An 18,467-nucleotide genomic window follows, 5' to 3' on the forward strand; every position below is an offset into this window, starting at 1 on the left:
TCGAGGCTGAGGATGATGTGAAATGCCTGATTTTTCACCTGGGAAGCTCAATATTTTGATTCAGGCTGTCAGGTTTTTAAGCAAATTGTTTCAGCACTCGTGACAGGCCCTGGAGACCAAGATCCGTTTGGTATCTCCAGCCTGGGGATCAGCAGCACAAGACCCCTTGCACTGCCTGTGCCAAGAGCAGATGCCACCCTTCATGCTGTCAATCAGACTGCCAACTCAGACTCTCTCCTCCTGTACGCCATGCCCCTCACTGACCTCCTAGCCCCCTGCCAAATTTCCAGCACTAATCCCTGACAGTTCACTCCAACTGCAGCCCCGTGTAATATAGAGTTTCAATCACTTGTCACCTGCCTCAAACCAATTTGCTTTTCATTCTGCTAAGAATAAAGAATGCTTTTTTTAATACAGTGGACAATTAACCTGTGGAACTCAGCGCCACATGATATTACAGAGGCAATTAAGGAGAGAAACAGAATCTGCAGGTTCACTAGCTACTATCAGAATAAAAAGGGCTGTCCATACTCCAACCTTGCGATAGAAGGTCTGATCCAATCACTCCCATTAAGGTCAATAGCAAGACTCCCATGTATTTCAGTCCCATAAACTGTTCTCCATCTGGGAACAAGACAAAATATTCCCTAGATCTAGAATATTGTATATTTAGTGCAGTGCCTAGGTTCATGCCGGGGATCATAGGCAAATACAAATACATGATAATCTGAATTGTATTTAGCAGTTTTGTACCTACCCCGAAGTACCCAACATTGTTTATGATTATTTATCACTTGCATTAAGGTAGCACGTAGAGGCTCTAACCAAGATAAAGCCGTGGGGTTAGGTGCTGTACAAACGCACAGCAAGAGGCAGTCCCTGCTCCAAACAGACAAGACAGATGAAGGTGGGAGGAGAAACTGAGGCAAAAACTGAGGCAAAAAGGTTCAAAATGAAAACTGTTAAACCCCTTAGGCCTCGAGAAGGCTAAGGACTTAGTCACATCAATCGACTACAGGCCAGCCACAAAGGCCTCCCAGCTCCTCGCCCAAGGATCGGTTGATCCCATGAACTTAGAGGCCAATCCTGCACCAACTAAACTCTATGGCAAGACTCCCATGGATGTAAATGGCCCAGGATTGTGGTTGCCTTACACTGAAGCCACATGGATGATGTTGGCACTTATTTAGCACCGTCCGTCAGAGGATCTCAGCAGGCTTTGCAAATAGCAGGTAGGTAGTTCTCATGAGACATCGGCGAGGGAGGTCAGTCCTGTTCTCGCCATGGAACATATGGGGAAACCGAGTCACCGAAAGGGGCGTGGCTTGCCCAACATCACACAGGAGATCTGGAACAGATTTAGGACTAAAGCTCACAATCTCCTCACACCCAGGCCTGTACTGTAACCTCAGGACCATCCTTCCTACATACATATGGGGCCTTTTGTCCAAATAACCATGCTCAGGAGTTCCCTAGGGCTTTACAGCTTCAAATCTCTGCTGGAATATTCACTACTGAATCCCAAAGCACCTTTACAAATAGATAGAGAAGCTCTTCTCAGGGTTCACTTTGGCACTGGATTTCAGTGTGTTATTCTGTGGCGGATGCTTATCAGCCCAAGAGAGAGGAATATTAGGGAGTATTAGCCTGGCAGAATCAATATGATGCTTAGGTAGCATGGTGAAGGGGGCCTTAGAAATACCCTTCAGGTTTTGGAATGGGATTAGCTGCCTGGAGTTTTGGCACAGGCTAACAGCTCCCCTTACTGTTTGGAAAAGCATCACCAGACAGACAGAGAGAGCATCTATCTGTCCAATCTATGCTATTTCATAGATTCATTCATTGGCGTTAAGGTGAGAAAGGACCATTGTGATCATCGACTCTGACCTCCTGTATAAGACAGGCCAGAGAACTTCATCCAGCGCTTGCAGTATCAAGTTCAAATTGTTTGATTGAGCTAGAGCACATATTTTAGCAAGACACCTGGTCTTGATTTAAAGATCTGAAGGGATGGAGCATCCAGTACACCCCTAGGTGAGTTGTTCCAATGGTTAATTATCCCCTCGTTAATAATTATTGCTAATTATTTGTCGAGCTTCAGTTTCCAGCCATTGGATTGTCTTATGCCTTTTTCTGCTAAATAGAGGGAGTGTCTCCTCTCAGAAATCTCTTCCCCATGTTGCCTTTTGAAGGGATCCATCACAGCTGCTAAGCACCAAAGCATATCCCAGGGGGTTCAATGCACGCCAGGCCATTTTTTGACTTTTCTGTTCTCTTTGGCTGTTCTGTCTCCTCCTGGAATCCTTTGAGCGGCAACAACATTGTCAGGGAAAAGCCTCATCCAAGATGTGGGATCTGGACACCATCTGATCACTAATGGCGAGACATTCCAAACCTGGAGTTCCAACATCAAAGAGGGACTTCTAAGCTCTACCTCAGCTCTGACACTGGTCTGCAGGGCGACCTTGGGCAAGGCACTTAAACCGCCATGGATTTATCCTTACAACACCCCTTTGCTGAAGGGAAGTGAGATTATCCTCACTGTACAGGGGGAACCAGGAGAGACTAAGGCCCAGCTCTTCAAATCAATGGAAGTTAAGAGCCTACATACGCTGGACCTTAGGGCAGGCCAGGCATGTATGGACAGCTACTGGTAAACGTAACCCAGCACCATCTGCCAGGGGGTCAGCTTGGGGTTACTAATCCAGGAACCCCACCACACAGCAGATGTGGGGCACTGGAATGAACAACAATATCCACACAGGCTTAACTCCAGCTGGCACTGATACTGTGCAGCTGGTTCTGGGCTGAACAAAGGCTGGGGAGAAAACCCAGACCCAAATCTGCTGCGGAGAAAGCTCTGCCCTCTGGCATCTCCTGAGGCTGGGCTGACTTCCAAATGGGGATCTTGGTACTGCCAAGGGGGGGTCTTTATGTCCTAGGGTGAGCCTCTGTCTCGCTTTTTCCCCACTTAGGTGTACGTGCTGAAAGTTCAGGTATGACCATCTGTTGCCTTGTTCAAGATGGAGGCGCTGCAGCATGACATGGTAATGGAGGCGCAGTGGCACTCAAACCATTGCATTTTTAGATGGACAGCTGCCAGCCCAATAAGTGCGAGGACCTGCACCTACAGAGCTTGCGTAGGTCACCCAGGAAGCTGGTGATAGAACAGGGACTTGACCCCAGGTCTGCCAAGCGCTAGGTGAATGCCCTGGCCATTGGCCCAGCCTTCCTCTGGCTGGCAAACTGGGGTACTGGGACAATTTGCATAGTGGGGGTGCCGAGAGCCACTGAACCAAACTGTAAACCCTGTAGATGATGGAAACCACTTCAAGCCAGGGGGTGCAGCAGCCCCCCTAGTTCCAGCCCCAATGCAAACAAATACCCAGAGACTGGGGCTAACAGACCTGATCTTTGTGAAGCCTTACAGGACCCGAGGATAAAGAGGTGCCCGCTCTGAGGTGCCCCCATCCTTTAGCTTTCCCTCCATCCCCCCACTGTGCCAAGGATTGGTCCGCAGCGGGCTCCGCCCCGCCCCCTCTTTTCTTTTGCTCTCCACTCGGAGAAATACGGCAGCTGCGCCTGCACACGGTGCCTTACGGCCGCGGGCGTGTAGCGAGCACTCCGCAGCGGCCGGGCCGGTTGCAGTCGGGCAGGTGGAAGAGGCGAGGCCGGGGCTGGATCTGCCCGGGGGCGGCGGGTCGCGGGGAGTCCGGCTGCAGGGCCCGCTCCTGCCTTTGCACCCGCAGTGTGTGTGGGGGGATCCTGCGTGGGGCGGATGCTGCATTAAAGGCGCCCCAGCCGTCGGGGGGCAGGAGCTGGGGGAGCCCCAAGGGCGGGGGGTCCTGGGGGAGCCCCCCGGGTGCGATGAGGGGCGCCGGGGGGCTGCCCCCCTGCTGAGCCCGAGGACTGGGGGGATGGAGGGGCCGGACAGCGGCGAGCCGCTGCCCCCCGACCTGAAGGAGCTGGAGAGCAAGGTGGGGCGGCGGCCCCCCGAGGGGCTGGTGCGCTGGCTGCGGGAGGACCCCGCCGCCGCGGTGCTGCGGGAGAGCCCGGCCCGGGGGCCGCGCCGGGGGCTGGCCGGGAAGATCAAGGCGCTGAAGCTGGAACTGGTGAGTGTGACTGCCCCCCCCCCCAGTCCTGCCTGGTCTGCTCCCGGGGGTGGGGGCACACAGCCCCCAACTCCTTCCCTGCCCCATCTCTTCTCTCCCATCCCCTGGGGCCCCAATCTCCCTCCCCATTTCCCCCTCCTGCCCCCAGGGCTATAGCACCCCCATCTCTTCCCCCTACCCTCTGGGGTCTAAATGTCCCTTCCCATCTCTCTTCCCCCCTGCCTGCTCCTTGGGGCTACAGTCTCCCATCATCTAGTCTTCTTTGGGGTCACAGCCCCCCCTCCTCCCTGGGGCCACAGACCCCTTCTCCCCCTACTCTGCCCCTGAGGCCACAGCTTCCCCCTTATTCTGCCCCTGGGAGCCACAACCACCCCCACTCCTCTTCTGCCTCTCAGCCCCCTGGAGCAATACCCTCCCTTCTTTTCTGCCCCATGGGACAATGATCCCACTCTCTGCACCCTGTGGGGTGGGATGCTGTGTGTTCTTCTGTGCCCATCACTGGGGTGCCTGGGCCCTTCTCTCTAGACCCTAGGCTCAATGGGAAGGTCTGTTAGGGTGGGAGCTAACCTGGTTCTAAGCTCGGACTCTGGGGCTGTTAGAGGAGATGCCAGACCCAGGCCGGAGTTCCCAGCTCCCGGGTGCAATTCTCAGCTCTTGGCTCGGTTGCAGGCCCAGAAAGGCAGAAGGAGGTTGGGTGTTGTTACCCAGCCTGTGCTGGTCATACATGACCATTATGTATCAGGGCCTGATCCTAACCGAAGCTGAGCGCTCTCAATTTCTGTTAGCACGCAGCACCTCTCAGGTTTTCTGTTTGTGCTCAGCACCTCTCAGGATCAGCCCCCCCCGCCCTACCCAAGCCAGACTGGTGCCTTCTGGCGTTTGGATGGAAACACCAACTGCTCTGATTAGCTGAGCCACTGACGTGAGCACGGGTAGGAGCTGCCATTTGTAAGGGGATCAGCACACAGCAGCAGCTTATTATATGGCATTTGATTTGATCGATACATTGGTAACTGAACACTTTAATTGGGCTGGGGAGAGTGGCTGCAAGAGCAAAACATTTTAAAGGGGCCTCCAGATAGATGTTATCAGAGGAGTAGCTGTGTTAGTCTGGATCTGTAAAAAGTGAGAGTCGTGTGGCACCTTATAGACTAACAGACATATTGGAGCATGAGCTTTCGTGGGTGAATACCCACTTCATCAGACGCATGATAGATATTGCTGCTCTCCCTGACTGTCTGTCTAACCGTGGCCATTTAAAAACTTATCCTCTGGGAAGGAGGAAAGTCTTGTGGATAAACCACAGGGCTGGGATTCAGGAGACCTGGATTCTTTTCCTGGCTCTTCTACTGAATTTCTTGGACAAGTCACTTAATCTCTTTCTGTGCCTCAGTTTCCCCACCTGCAACTCTGACCTGTGGTTCATGTTAAAGCAGAGGATTTGTGGACTCTGTTGCCAGCTTTACCACTTGTTAATTGTTCAGGCACAAGTCTCTCACCTTGCCCGTGACTCAGTTTCCCCTGCTGTAATGTGGATGTAGTCACATGCCCCTACCTCATAGCGGGAGTGGGTGGGGCTGCTTTTGGCTCATGAGTGTAAAGTGCTTTGAGATCCTCAAAGAGAAGAGGGCATCGAAGAGCAAAATATTATTATCGAGCTGGAACTTGGTACGCAGGTTTTTCTCCCCAAAAGAACAGTCAAGACTGAATCATCTTTAAAATGTCGTTAGGGATAGAGAAGGAGGCTAGCGGAAATAATCTTTCTACTTCCACGTATCGGCTGCTTTTCTGAGTCGCTGTTTTTCGCTGTCAATAGATGTTCTCACCCTACTTAGCCCTGGGAAGGGGGAGCTGGCATCTGTTCTACCTCCCGCATCGTCAGCTGTGTCCTGAGCATGGAATCCTAAGGCTTGCAAAAGGCAGTAAGGAAACAGCTGGCCTGCAGCAGCTGGCGGCTGACTCACAGCATCGCTACAGGATGACTTGGGAGGCGGAGAGTGGTTACTGCAGTCAGTCGAAACGGAGGGGGGAGGTTAGAGAGGGGGAGGGTGAATGATCCACTTTGGGTGCCGTGAACTGGCCAATTTCCAACCCCCTTACTCTAGTGGAAGTTCTTTAATGATTACAAGGGGTTAGGACAGGGGTCGGCAACCTTTCAGAAGTGCTGTGCCGAGTCTTCATTTATTCGCTCTGATTTAAGGTTTCATGTGCCAGTAATACATTTTAGTGTTTTTAGAAGGTCTCTTTCTATAAGTCTATAATATAGAACTAAACTGTTGTATGTAAAGTAAATAAGGTTTTTAAAATGTTTAAGAAACTTCATTTAAAATGAAATTAAAATGCAGAGCCTCCAGACTGGTGGCCAGGACTGGGCAGTGTGAGTGTCACTGAAAATTAGCTCGTGTGCCGCCTTTGGCATGCATGCCATAGGTTGCCTACCTCTGGGTTAGGATCTCATCAGAAAGACGCTACTTCTGACAACGCACTGACCCACACTACTGTGCAAGGGCATCGGCTCAGCAGCCGCATAGAAGGAAAAGAGTCACTACCACGGCCACTTCCTGCAGCATCCAGAGTGGTTTCACTTCCAAAGTACTAACCCTGGGATTCAAATGTGCTGGCTGGAAGAAATACTTCTGTTGGAAGATGTCTGGCTGCCGCTCTCCACCCCAGAAGCAGCTGAATGTGAGGGGAGTTTTATGGCCCCAGGTTTCTGAAGTGCCTCGCGATAACAGCTATCTATGTTTAGTATATTAGCAGATGCGAGCTTGAACGGGAAACCTGAATTTGAAACCTCTCCCCTTCATTGATCTCTGGGGAAACATGGGATTTGGATCCAATATGGCCCAAACACGAATGATCAGTATTTAAACATTCCTCCAAATGGCCTCCAACCCAAACTCCTCAATCCTGTGCTAGCACAAGACCTAAAAAGAAACCCCTAGGGGAAAATTTACAATCTCCTTTCAGCTTTAAAAATCTAAGGTAGTAACGTGGGAGGATTTTTATGTAGAGGGCCAAATTCATCCCTGCTGTACCAAGGGATGCTTAGGGCCTGTTTGTTGTATCTTGACTGATTCTCTGTCACGTGCCATGTTTGGGTGGACAGGCATGCTGTTCCTTTAAGAGAGCAAGGACTCTGAGTCAGTACATTTAGCCTTGCCTTTATGCTGTGAAGAATCCGCCACTCTCCATCAGCACTGCTCTCCACTTCTTGTTAAAGTTGCAAACCAAAGCGGGGAGTTCGAAATGGGGTAGGAAGATTGAGGGGATGGCAGAGGGGGGGGGGGCAGTTGTGTCAGCGTGTTTAGCAGTGGAGAGCCTGCATTGCCTTGGTAGGATGTGATGGGAATTATGGGACCATTTAAACATCCTTGCTGGTAGAGAGCCCAAGCACTGAATGTGCTGCATGGACTGACCTATCCTGCCGCCCTGGTGATTGAGGGTCACCAGCAGGGCAGGGACACCTCTGCGTCAGTCTGCACAGTGACTATCACAATAGGATCTTGGTGCAAGACTAGGGATCTCAAGCACTGTGGGAACACCTGCATATTTTCACCTTTCACGCCTTTGTTATGTTTGACTGGCTTCACGTCCTGGTTGCTTTGCATCTGCTCTGAACCGGTTTTAGCCTTCTGCTCAAAATGCATGCCCGTTTAACGTCCTTTCCCTGCCACTGACAGAGGGGGCATGGCTGGTGATAGTGACAAAGTACCTCCAACCACAGGGAAAGCCAGCTGAGCTCGCTTCATACCACTGTTTCCTCTTAAAAAGGGACCATCACCAAAAGCTCTGCTATGTTTACAAACCAATTTCCTCATCTGTGTTGCTGATGGCGCCTTGGATCATGAGAATGGAGACCTATTTAAAAATCTATTTTTCACCATTGCTGCTGTGTACCAACTGGTCAGTTTCACATTTCATTTCCAGTTAGTTTCATTTCCTTTTTCTTATGCATAAACACAGTGGGATTCTGGCTACCTCTGGTACTTACCTTGTTCCTCATTGCTGCAGGATCTAGGTCTTGAATATTACTGAGCCTCAGCCCCCCCGTGAGGTGGGGCAATTGTTATACCCATTTTATAAGTAGGATACTGAGACACAGGGAGAGGAAATGAATCTGGAGTAAAGCAGGGAATTGGTTTATAGCCTGCCTTGACTCTTGTAATTTTTTATTCTGCCTGATATAACTGTGGCTGTTGTCCAGATCCATATACGGGTCAACTCCCTTCTTTTAAATTTGCTGAGATCCACTCTGTATATGGGCTCTGTGCACACTCAGTTTTCCCAAACCCTCTTTAATCTGTTTAGTTTGATTTCTTCACTGCCTGGATCATGTTACAGCAAAACCACAGATGAAAACATCAATAGATTAATCACCCTCCCCTCTGGGAATTCATCAAAGGAGCTACTGATACCTGGCAGTTGATGTTCAAAAGCATTCTGCCACACTGAGAAATAACTCCATGGGAGTTGTTTTGCTTCACTTGGTTGTTAGAGACCAAAGCTGGGCCAAGAAGGGATTAGGGTGAAGATTCGGGCTGGACTGAAGAATCAACATGCTCGGGTTTGCAACCTATGGCAAATAGATCTGGCCTGTTGGGCTTGGGAATGCTGGGCACTTGGCAGATCAACTAGCGCCTGGCACCCTTTCAAGCTAAAAATCCCAGCTGTCTCTTAATCCAAACTGTATCAAATCTGGTGCTTGGTCCAAACTGGAACCAAAACTGGAGAGGCAAGTTCTAAGATGGATTCATTTAGTCCCTAACCCTGCCACCGCACTCCTCCACTTCTGGAAAGATTGGTGTGTAGATCTTCAGGATCTGACCCTTCCTCGCATGCCCTGATGAGCGGAGAAATCGTTAGCAATGTTGACATGTAAACCACCAGCACGGGGTGCAGTTCACACCTCAGGGAGCCAGTGTGTCCGGCTATCTGCAAACGTCACTGCAGCGGTTACACTTGGCTCACATTGGCAGAGTGGGCTTCACCACTAGAGACTTAGCGTGTCAAGTACCAGCTGAGACTCTGGGGAACAGTAAAGGGGTCCAGCTGTGCCCCTCCCCGCCTCTGCTAGCCCCCCATTCACCCTGCATTTTGGAAATACTGCTGTATGGCAGCAGTGGCTCTTTGAAGAACACCTGCGGTGAGTCTTTTAAAGAAAACAGGCGTCGTGTGCAATGTGCTGGCGACCTGCGGCGAGGCCATTTGTTCTGTGTTTTCCTGAGGCCTGTGAACACTTCCTAGACAATGTTTCCTTACCCTCAATTCATCCATCTGTTACTTCCCCTTGCTGAGGTCTGTCAAGACAGGCCTTGGGGCGGGGGGGTCAAGCGCAAGCTCACTGATAAGTCATTCCACCCCCTCCTCCATCACAGCTCGGAACACGCAACCCCAGGCCAGTTGTACTGAGTGCTCAAAGGAAACTCTAGCCGGCTGTTTCCGACTGGATTCCCCTCACCCGCCATTCTCCTCTTACCGGAGCCGAGGTTGATGTGAGTAGGGTAGCAGCCATGTGGCTACGCTCAGCAGCCGGAGACGGGGGTCATTCTGTCACCAGGATGTGACCACAGTTGGCCTGTGGGCAGGGGTTATGGTCCCAGGTGTGGTCATGAGTCTTGGGCTGCTCTTGTGGGGAGGCAGTGAGGAATGAGAGGTGGAGGAGGATGGTAAACGTGGAATCAGTGGGTACGTCTACACCGGATAGAAAATCCGCTGTAGTGCCAAGCCTCAGAGCCCAGGTCAGTTGCAGGATGTGAGCTTCTGGGCTAAAAATAGCAGTGTAGCCATCCCGGCCTGAGCTCTGAAACCTGGAGGGGGGTCTTGGAGCCCAGGCTCCAGCCTAAGCCGTACGTCTACACTGCTGTTTTGTAGGCCTGCAGCCCCCTGAGCCCGAGTTTGAGACGCAGTGCCGTGGGATTTTTCTTTGCAGGATAGATGTGCCCAGAGAGTGGGGGAAAAGATGCATTAGGTTAGCAGTTCCCAAACTTGATTGGCTCATGTCCCACCTTCTGAAATAATGGATGGCTGAAGGGCAACATGCAAACGTCTCCTTTTAATGCCCGTTTTTTAGGCCTCCATAGGGATACCGAACTAGGGGTCCCTAAGGAAGGTATGTTTTGAATTGGGCTGGTGGAGATGGATCTGGAGGACCTGAGAAGAGAAGCAAGGTGGGCAGGGACAGGCGGGAGGGTTGGAGGACGTGAGGTTTAGGGCGAGTTGGGAATTTTTTCACCCCACTTTTTTTGGATTTGTCAAAACCAAAACTTTTTGCAGGAATGTGCCAGTTTCATGGAACCTTGCAGTGAGAGAGTTTCCTTGGGGCCAGGGTGGAGTTTCGGTCAAACCTCCACCCTAGCCTGCTAGCCAGCGCAGTCAGCTGGGATGTGGGCGAGCCAAGTTCAAGACCCTGCGCAGTGAATATTTATACATACCAAGTGGAACGGCTTTGACAGACGAGAATGAGAAAGGTCTACCCTAGAATCACCAATAGCCTGATCCAGGTCTCGCACACCCCAGTGATTTCTGTGGAGTCTGGCTGTTTGGGGTGGGGGGCTCCGGTTTGTGCCGATGGAGAACGGGAAAGTTTTTTGAAGTCCCAAAAGTATTGTGATTGGGGAAAACAATTTCCTCTCCCCCTGATCTAATGAGGGCTGGGTCTCGCTGGAAAGCAGAGGGCTCTGGGGGCCATGTGTGTTTGTGTTGTGCAGTGGGGCCAGGAGGGCTCAGGGAAGGGGTTGAGAGGTGGGGAGTTTAGGTTAGAAGGGGGCAGCTTCAGCTCCAATTCACTCTCATTCCAGGGCTGTAGGTTCTTGGTTCCCTCAGAGCCAGGGAGCCCTGGCCATCCCACCGTGGCCCCTGGCCTCTCGGGAACGGCTTTCCCACAGGTCTCCTGCCCTGGGCTCACAACTCCTTCCTCTTGGCCAAGGGATTCCCTGTCTCTGCTTTATAGTGATGCAGATGGGCTTCTCCAGTCCAGCGCTCTCCTGAACCCATTGTTCTCCACCCCAAGGTGCACTCTCAAGGGCCTCCCAGGAGGACAAACTGCTGGGTTTTGTCCTGTTCCGGAGGCAGCTCCCAGATTAACACCTGTCCCCATTCCTCATCTCGTCTGCTGTTCCCTTGAGCACCCGTGTCCTTAAATGGGCCGTGCTATGGAATGGGGTTAGCTGGCCCCAGGCCCCACACACCCTTTGAAGGGGAACAGAGCATCTTGTGCCAGTGCACGGCTGCATTTGGGAAGCCCTGCATTAGCTCATCCCTCCCCGGTCCCAGCGCAGGATTGGCCCTTCCAGATGGTTCGCCCTCCCTGTGCGGCCTGGTTCCAAATGCTCCGACGATCATTATCGTGCCTGGGCTGTCCAAGCTGCTGCCAAAGAGCTGGTCCCTGCCCCAAGGACCTTGCAATCGAAGGAGACGCTGAGAGCCACCAGGTGGATATGGGTAGATGTGAGAAGGACCCAGAGACAGGGGCATGATGGCCGTCGAGCACGCTGCTTCCCTCACCGTTGTCTAGCTTGTGGTAGGCAGCAGGGGAGAGGAGAGTTTTAGTCTGCGTGGTGAGGTTTCCGCCCGTCCCTTTTGGGCAGTGGTTCTCAGCCTGGGGCCACAGGTGGCCCGATTAGCACACAGCTGTCACCCAGCTGTGTGCTAAAAAAAATATTCAAAATTTGCCACTGTGATCTGGAAGCAGGTGCCAGTGTCTGGCAGCCTGCTGGAGTGCTCCTGCCAGCAGGGGGCGGGGTGTGGGAGAGTGGGTTTCTGGGCAGGTATGTGGGGAAGGGGGATGCTCTGGGCAGTGACGGGGTGGGGGCAGTGGGTAGTAGGGGTTTGTGGGGGTTCTACAGTACCCCCAGGTTTTAGGCTGCCTGGCCCCACGTGGTGGGATTTGGGATCCGGCTGCCAGGCCCCACGCCTAGGCCTCTGCTCCTGGCCCCGTTTGGTGGAGGGGTCGCTGGGTGCTGGGCATAGGGGACGGTGGGGGGCTTTGCTGTGGTTCTCAACCTGCAGCCCATGTAACATTGTGGGTTGCATATGCGCCCCACAGCGACAGAGGCTGAGAAGCACTGCTTTGGGGGTGCTAGGTCACAGTGGGGGGATATGTGCCCATGCCAGATTTCATCCTTAGCTACACTTCCTCTCCTGCTGTGGCATTCACCCCTCCGGGACATGTCCAGCTTTGGTCCGTGCTCGGCCGCACCCAGCGTGCTTTGATCTTCCAAGCAGGCCTCCCGAATCAGCCCTCCCCTGCCGCAGATCTCATCTAGCTTTGCTTTGACTGCCCCCTCTTGCCCGGCTGCGGGTTTCCGGCCCAAGCAGGGGAAGCAGAGCCGCGTTTGGCAGGGAGCGGCGCGTACGGACGGGAATGTCTTGGCAGGACGGGATTTCTGTTAGCAAACCAGATGTTTTAGCAACAGTTGATACTGCAGCGGGCCTGGCCCCAGCCCTCAACTGGCCCGACGCAGCGATGCAAAGCACGTGGTTTCAAATAGCAGGGCGTGTGCCCCCCCTCCAGCCCCCACCTCACCCTTGTCCCATCCTCTGCTCCCCCCTTCCCCAAGCCTCCCTCCCGTACACTGGTGGAAGTCTAAGGAGCTAGTTAAAATGTCATTCCCCCCCCGAGACCAGAGCTGTCCCCTCCAGCAGGGGGCGGTAGGGACAGATAGACCCCCCCCCTCGCGCGGACACAGAGCAGGGCTGTCCCCTCCAGCAGGGGGCGGTAGGGACAGATAGACAGACCCGCCCCCTCGCGCGCACACAGAGCAGGGCTGTCCCCTCCAGCAGGGGGCGGTAGGGACAGATAGACAGACCCCCCTCCCCCTTGCGTGCACACACAGCAGGGCTGTCCCCTCCAGCAGGGGGCTGTAGGGACAGATAGACACCCCCCCTCACGTGCACACAGAGCAGGGCTCAGACGATTGTAGACACAGACCCCCCTCCACAGGGGGCTAGGGAACGACTTGCACGCACACAGAGCAGGGCTGTCCCCTCCAGCAGGGGGCGGTAGGGACAGCCACACGTGCTCATGCCCCCACCTGCTGCTTGGAGGAAGCTATTCCTGGTGTCACATTACAGCCGAGTTGCACCAGCCAAGCCCATGGAAGTGACCAAAGTGTCGCTCCCTCCTGCGGCGGGTGAGGACAGGAGGTAAATAAGGCTAATAAGCTGGCGGGGGCAGGGGCTACGCAGCACAGTGCCATCATGCCAGGGCCTGGGCATAGAGGGATGGTGCCTGAGGTGTGCGTGTGATCCCAGTGCCCTTCAGTGATGAGCCTCCCCCCACAACACTCTGCTAGGGGACTGGGTCTCCAATCGCCCAAGCACCGGGAACTTGATGGGGCTTGTCTTTGCAAGAGGATTAACCCCCTCCTGTCCACACATCACATGCTATGCCCGGGCTAGCCGGCCCCGTGGAGGTGGGTGCTGCTTTCACTGAGGCTGCTGACCAAAGAAATGGTGGAAGGGGCTTCCCCCCTGCTGAAGAGGGGTTTGGGCTGGGCCAGCATTCCCAGTTCAATCAGCTGGACGTGTCCCATGCTCAGAGCAGCGGGGGAATCAAGCCATGGGCCTCAAAGCTGCAGCGGGTCCCGTGTGCAATCATCCTCCGCCCATCTAGCTCCCACGCCAGCCTCCAAGCGCCCCCTCCAGTCTGTGCATCTCCCTGAAAGCCAATCCATTGGACAAGGGGGACGGGCCAGCGGTTTCACGTAGCACTCTGGGGATGCCAGAGCCTGCCAGCTGGCCACTGGGGCTGATCCAGATCTGGGTGGGAGGCAAACAATCCCCCTATGCCCAGCACCACTGTATGCAGCTATTTGTCACTCCTGCAAGGCCGCCTCACTGCCCGGCTCCTCTTTCATAACTCTGATGGCTCCCAAAGGGAAGCTGACCATCCGTCCATTTATTTTCTGGTCTGTAACCGTCTGGGGAGAGCCCACGCTCCCCTCCCTGCTGCACAGGGTAGCCAAGCTGTGTCTTCCCCCGGCCCGTAACTCCACGCCCCTCTCCCAGTTGAGATGTGAGTTGTCGTGAGTGGTTCAGGGAGGCAGGAGCCTAGCGTGTCCGAGCGGAATTATATGCCTGAGTCCCACCAGGGTAAATCTGGAGTGACTCCTCCTGGTCTAGTTACACCAGTATCACAGAGCTGAATTTGGCCCCGGGATAGCGATTTGAGGAGCAGGAGGAGGCAGGGTGTGGCTGCCCTTTGGGATTGTGGGAGAAAGGGCTTGAACTCACTAGGCCCAGGCCAGTGCTAAGAGCCATTCCTTAGTTGATCTCTGAGCCCCCATCCAAAAGTACCTCCAAAGGCCCAGTTGTCTGTTACCCCAGCCCCACCATAAGGGTAGGAATGGTGGGGGGAGGATGGCTCTATGATCCTCTTGCACTTGCGGTGTTCTCAGATCCTCCAGGGTAGGTTAGAGCAGCCTTTGAGCTGCTCTAAGTTCTGCTCTGGGGTGTGATAAGAACCACTACAACACTCCCCTTCCCAGCCCCCTCTTTCAGGGAGACCGCTCCAGTGTCAAAGCAGACTGCACTTGTCCAGGTGGGGCTCATGTAGCCACCACTGCCAGGGAGGGCAGAGGAGGTGGTGATTTGTAGGAACCTGAGGGGGCTGGCAAGGCTTCTGGGGGGTTGCCAGTTCCAACAGGCTGGGCCTGTCTCCGTACTATCCTGCCAGCTCTGCTGGGGCTGGAGCGGCCGAATTGCCTGTGGATTCGAGAGGAGCGGGCGGAGATAGATTTAGCTGCTCTGTGTATCTATGGCTCCCATGCCCCTCATATCTAAGTGCCTCCCAGCCTATGATGTATTTGTCCTTCCCCCGACATCCCAAACAGCCCTGTGAGGTAGGGCTATGCTGTTATCCCCTTTGTAGAGATGGGAAAGTGAGGCACAGCAGGAATAAGTGACTTTCGGTGGGCCAACTCTGTCAGTATGCTCTCAGGGGCAGGGAGTGTCCTTGTGCCTTGCACGGCACGGAGGATACCCTCGACGGGGGTTTGATGTGAGGGCCGCCCCTCCTCATGCTCACCCTGTCTGGACAGCCACGTAGCCCTGCTCATGCCGAGGTGAGCAAGAGGAGGAGTGGGGCCCAGTGCACGGTAGTAGAGGTGGCCAGGAGGGGGGTCTATGGGCCCCCACAAGGTTGGCACATTGTCAATCCATTCCCTCCACTGGAGGCTTTGGTGGCACCTCTGTCTCTTCTGTTCTCTGCCTGGGGCACATCCCAGCCTAGCACTCTGAGGCCTGTAATGCTTTGCTGTAATTCCAGAGTGTGGGGGGTGGGTCTCTTGGCGAGCGTCCTCGGGGAGACGCCGGGGAATAGGCTGACCCGTGTGCCCTTTGTCTCCCCACCCAGGCCTGCCTGCGAGCCATTGATGTCAAGATCCTGCAGCAGCTGGTGGTGGTGAATGAGGGCATCGAGGCCGTGAAGTGGCTCCTGGAGGAGAAGGGGACCCTGACCAGCCACTGCAGCAGCTTGGCCAGTAGCCAGTACAGCTTGGTGGAGAGCCAGGAGACCTCGCGCCGGGGCAGCTGGACCAGCCTGCAGGACCCCGGTGAGAAGCTGGACAGCATCTCCATCGGCAGCTACCTGGACACGCTGGCTGACGAGATGGACGAGTACAGCCATGGTGCCATGGAGCCCGTCCTGTCCTCCACGCCGGGCAGACCGGGCATCGCACCGGCCAGGCTGGAGCAGGACTGGTCCAGGAGCAACCCAGACAGGGGCCTGCCCAGTAAGCCAGGCAGCCCGCAGGACAAATGCAAAGCGGACCAGGAGTGGCTCCGGATGGACCATTCCTCGGCCCGGCCTGCCCATGAGCAGAGCACCAGGGATCCAGCCAGAGTAGTGAAGCAGCCCGCTGGCCCTCAGCAGCCCCAGGTGGCCAACGGCTTCCTGGGCAGACAGGCTCCTGCTTTGGAAGACAGTAAAGAGGCCCAGGGGGAGAGGCTGAGCAAGGGCAGCCCGGCCCGGACGGCCTGGAGGAACGGCCAAGTCAACTTTGAGCCCTGCAAGCTCAATGGCAAACTCCCCCTGGAGTACGACGCCCACTGGCGCTGGGTGCAGTCGCAGGACGACGTGACGTTCTTGTAGCCCCTGGAACTCGGCTTGCGAGGGGCTGCATGAAATCCCCCTCGCCCTCCCGTCCGCCCGATCCTCTCCCAGATGAGCACTCAGCATATGGAGCGGGAGACCAAACTGGCTGCATTGGGCTTCCTTGAAATTCCCCATGAGCATCAGTGGGAACAACCTGCGGAACGCTCCATGCCACCCCCTTTGCAACCTCACGTTTCCCTCGGGGTCGGTGTGGGACCTGTGCAATGCCAGACAGTGGCGCTGCACAGTAGGAATCTGGACTTCTCCTGAACAGCGAGGTCTCAGAGAGGGGTGATCACACTAGGCAGGTAACAGGAGGAGCAAGGCTGCAGCTCCCATAAAGGCACTTTGGGCTTTCCCCCCTTTTATTAGTGCAGGCGATAGTGCAGGATGGAGAGCACTTCTCCGCTGGTTCGATCCTGCAGTCAGCCGTCACCCTGGGCTCCAGGAGGGGAGGGTGGTGGAGTGATTAGAGCGTGGGTCTATTCCTGGCTTAGCCCCATAACTTTGCTGTGCCTCAGTTTACCCTTCTGCAAAATGGGGCCGATATGCTACCTACCTCGCCAGAGTGGGTGTTTATTGACCTGCCAGTAGTGCTGCACAGGAGGCAGATGGAGACCCGGCCCGGGGAGTGCGGAGGCCTGATCGAACAGAGCCTGTTGGAGCGCGACATGTTAGCACTTGGGGCATCGCCGCCTTTGCCACGGCTGGGACTGGGATGTTGTGGACTAGGGCGTGACTAGGATCAGGCCAGAACAGCGGAGTGGTTGTAGAGAGCAAACCCCTTGTTTCCCCAACGCACCTGGGTTGTTTCTAGAGCCTCTACGCTTTCCTTTTCTACGCCTGCTGCCCCACCCTGCTCCTATCCTCACCCCCCAAACCAGGTGTGGGGGCTGGGGTGGCCTATAGGGCCCCCAAAAGCCACCGTTGCGGTCAGGTGGGGATTGTCCCAGGGCAGGCACTGTGGGGAACAAGCGTAGGGCTTCCCTCTGAGGACGCTGCTGCGAGCCTGGAGCAGGGGCATGCTGGGAGTGGGGCTCAGAGTGGAGTTTGGGGGTGGATTGTAGGCAGTGCTGCAGGCCATGGGGGAGCAGGGGAGGCTGCTGTAATTAGACAGGCCCCCAGGGCTGCCTGTGTTATAGGGGCCCTAGAGCAGCCCAGGATACTAATGCAGCCCGGCACATTGGGCTGCATTAGTAGGAGCATTGCCAGCAGATTGAGGGACGTGATCATTCCCCTCTATTCGGCACTGGTGAGGTCTCATCTGGAGAACTGGGTCCAGTTTTGGGCCCCCCACTACAAGAAGGATGTGGAAAAACTGGAAAGAGTCCAGTGGAAGGCAACAAAAATGATTAGGGGGCTGGAGAACGTGACTTATGAGGAGAGGCTGAGGGAACTGGGATTGTTCAGTCTGCAGAAGAGAGGAATGGGGGGATTTGATAGCTGCTTTCAACTACCTGAAAGGGGGTTCTAAACAGGAGGGAGCTCGGCTGTTCTCAGTGGTACCAGATGACAGAACAAGGAGTAATGGTCTCAAGTTGGAGTGGGGGAGGTTTAAGTTGGATAGTAGGAAAAACTTTTTCACTAGAAGGGTGGTGAAGCACTGGAATGAGTTACCTAGGGAGGTGGTGGAATCTCCTTCCTTAGAGATTTTTAAGGTCAGGCTTGACAAAGCCCTGGCTGGGATGATTTAGTCGGGGATTGGTCCTGCTTTGAGCAGAGGGTTGGACTAGATGACCTCCTGAGGTCCCTTCCAACCCTGATAGTCTATGATCAGGAGTGCAAAGGTCGCTCTAAAGTATCCAGAACACCCTTCTGAGCGGCAGGTTCTGGGCAGCACCTTTTGGCAGAGCACAGATCCCCCCTGGTGCGTATCGGGTCAGATCAAATTTATAACTGCCCAGCCCCCAACCTTGCCCAGGGATCTGTAAGTCCAGTTTCCCCTCCCCTCCAGTCTGTCTGGCTCAGCCGAGTTGTACTGCAGACGTAAGCAGGTGCAATTAAGGTGTTTTCCCTGGCACACCTGGAGGTAAAGACTGTGCAGGTGGACTGCAGCGAGATGATGCATGAGCCAGAATGGAATCCAGCTCATTCTTCCCGAGCTGAGGTGGGTTTGTTCCAAGGCTGAAAACAGAAAAGTGATTAAAATCAACCAGGGGGAATCTGAAGCCATTCAAGGAGCTGACTTGTGCCATTTTTTAAGTGGGCACTTGGCAGCTTAAATTCCATCGGAATTGCATTTTAAACCAGTTCTCTTT

At 54.5% G+C, this 18,467-nt stretch overlaps 1 protein-coding gene across 1 annotated transcript; it reads left to right on the forward strand.

The window, feature by feature from the left end:
- The first annotated feature begins 3,917 nt into the window (after positions 1-3,917).
- Positions 3,918-17,483, forward strand: LURAP1 (leucine rich adaptor protein 1). The gene is made up of 2 exons (XM_032805042.2): positions 3,918-4,112; positions 15,469-17,483. The coding sequence occupies exons 1-2, from the start codon at positions 3,918-3,920 to the stop codon at positions 16,204-16,206; spliced, it is 933 nt and encodes a 310-aa protein (XP_032660933.1). The 3' UTR covers positions 16,207-17,483.
- The last annotated feature ends 984 nt before the right edge of the window (positions 17,484-18,467 follow it).

Source organism: Chelonoidis abingdonii, chromosome 7, assembly GCF_003597395.2.
Source record: "Chelonoidis abingdonii isolate Lonesome George chromosome 7, CheloAbing_2.0, whole genome shotgun sequence".
Classification (NCBI taxonomy): Eukaryota; Metazoa; Chordata; order Testudines; family Testudinidae; genus Chelonoidis; species Chelonoidis abingdonii.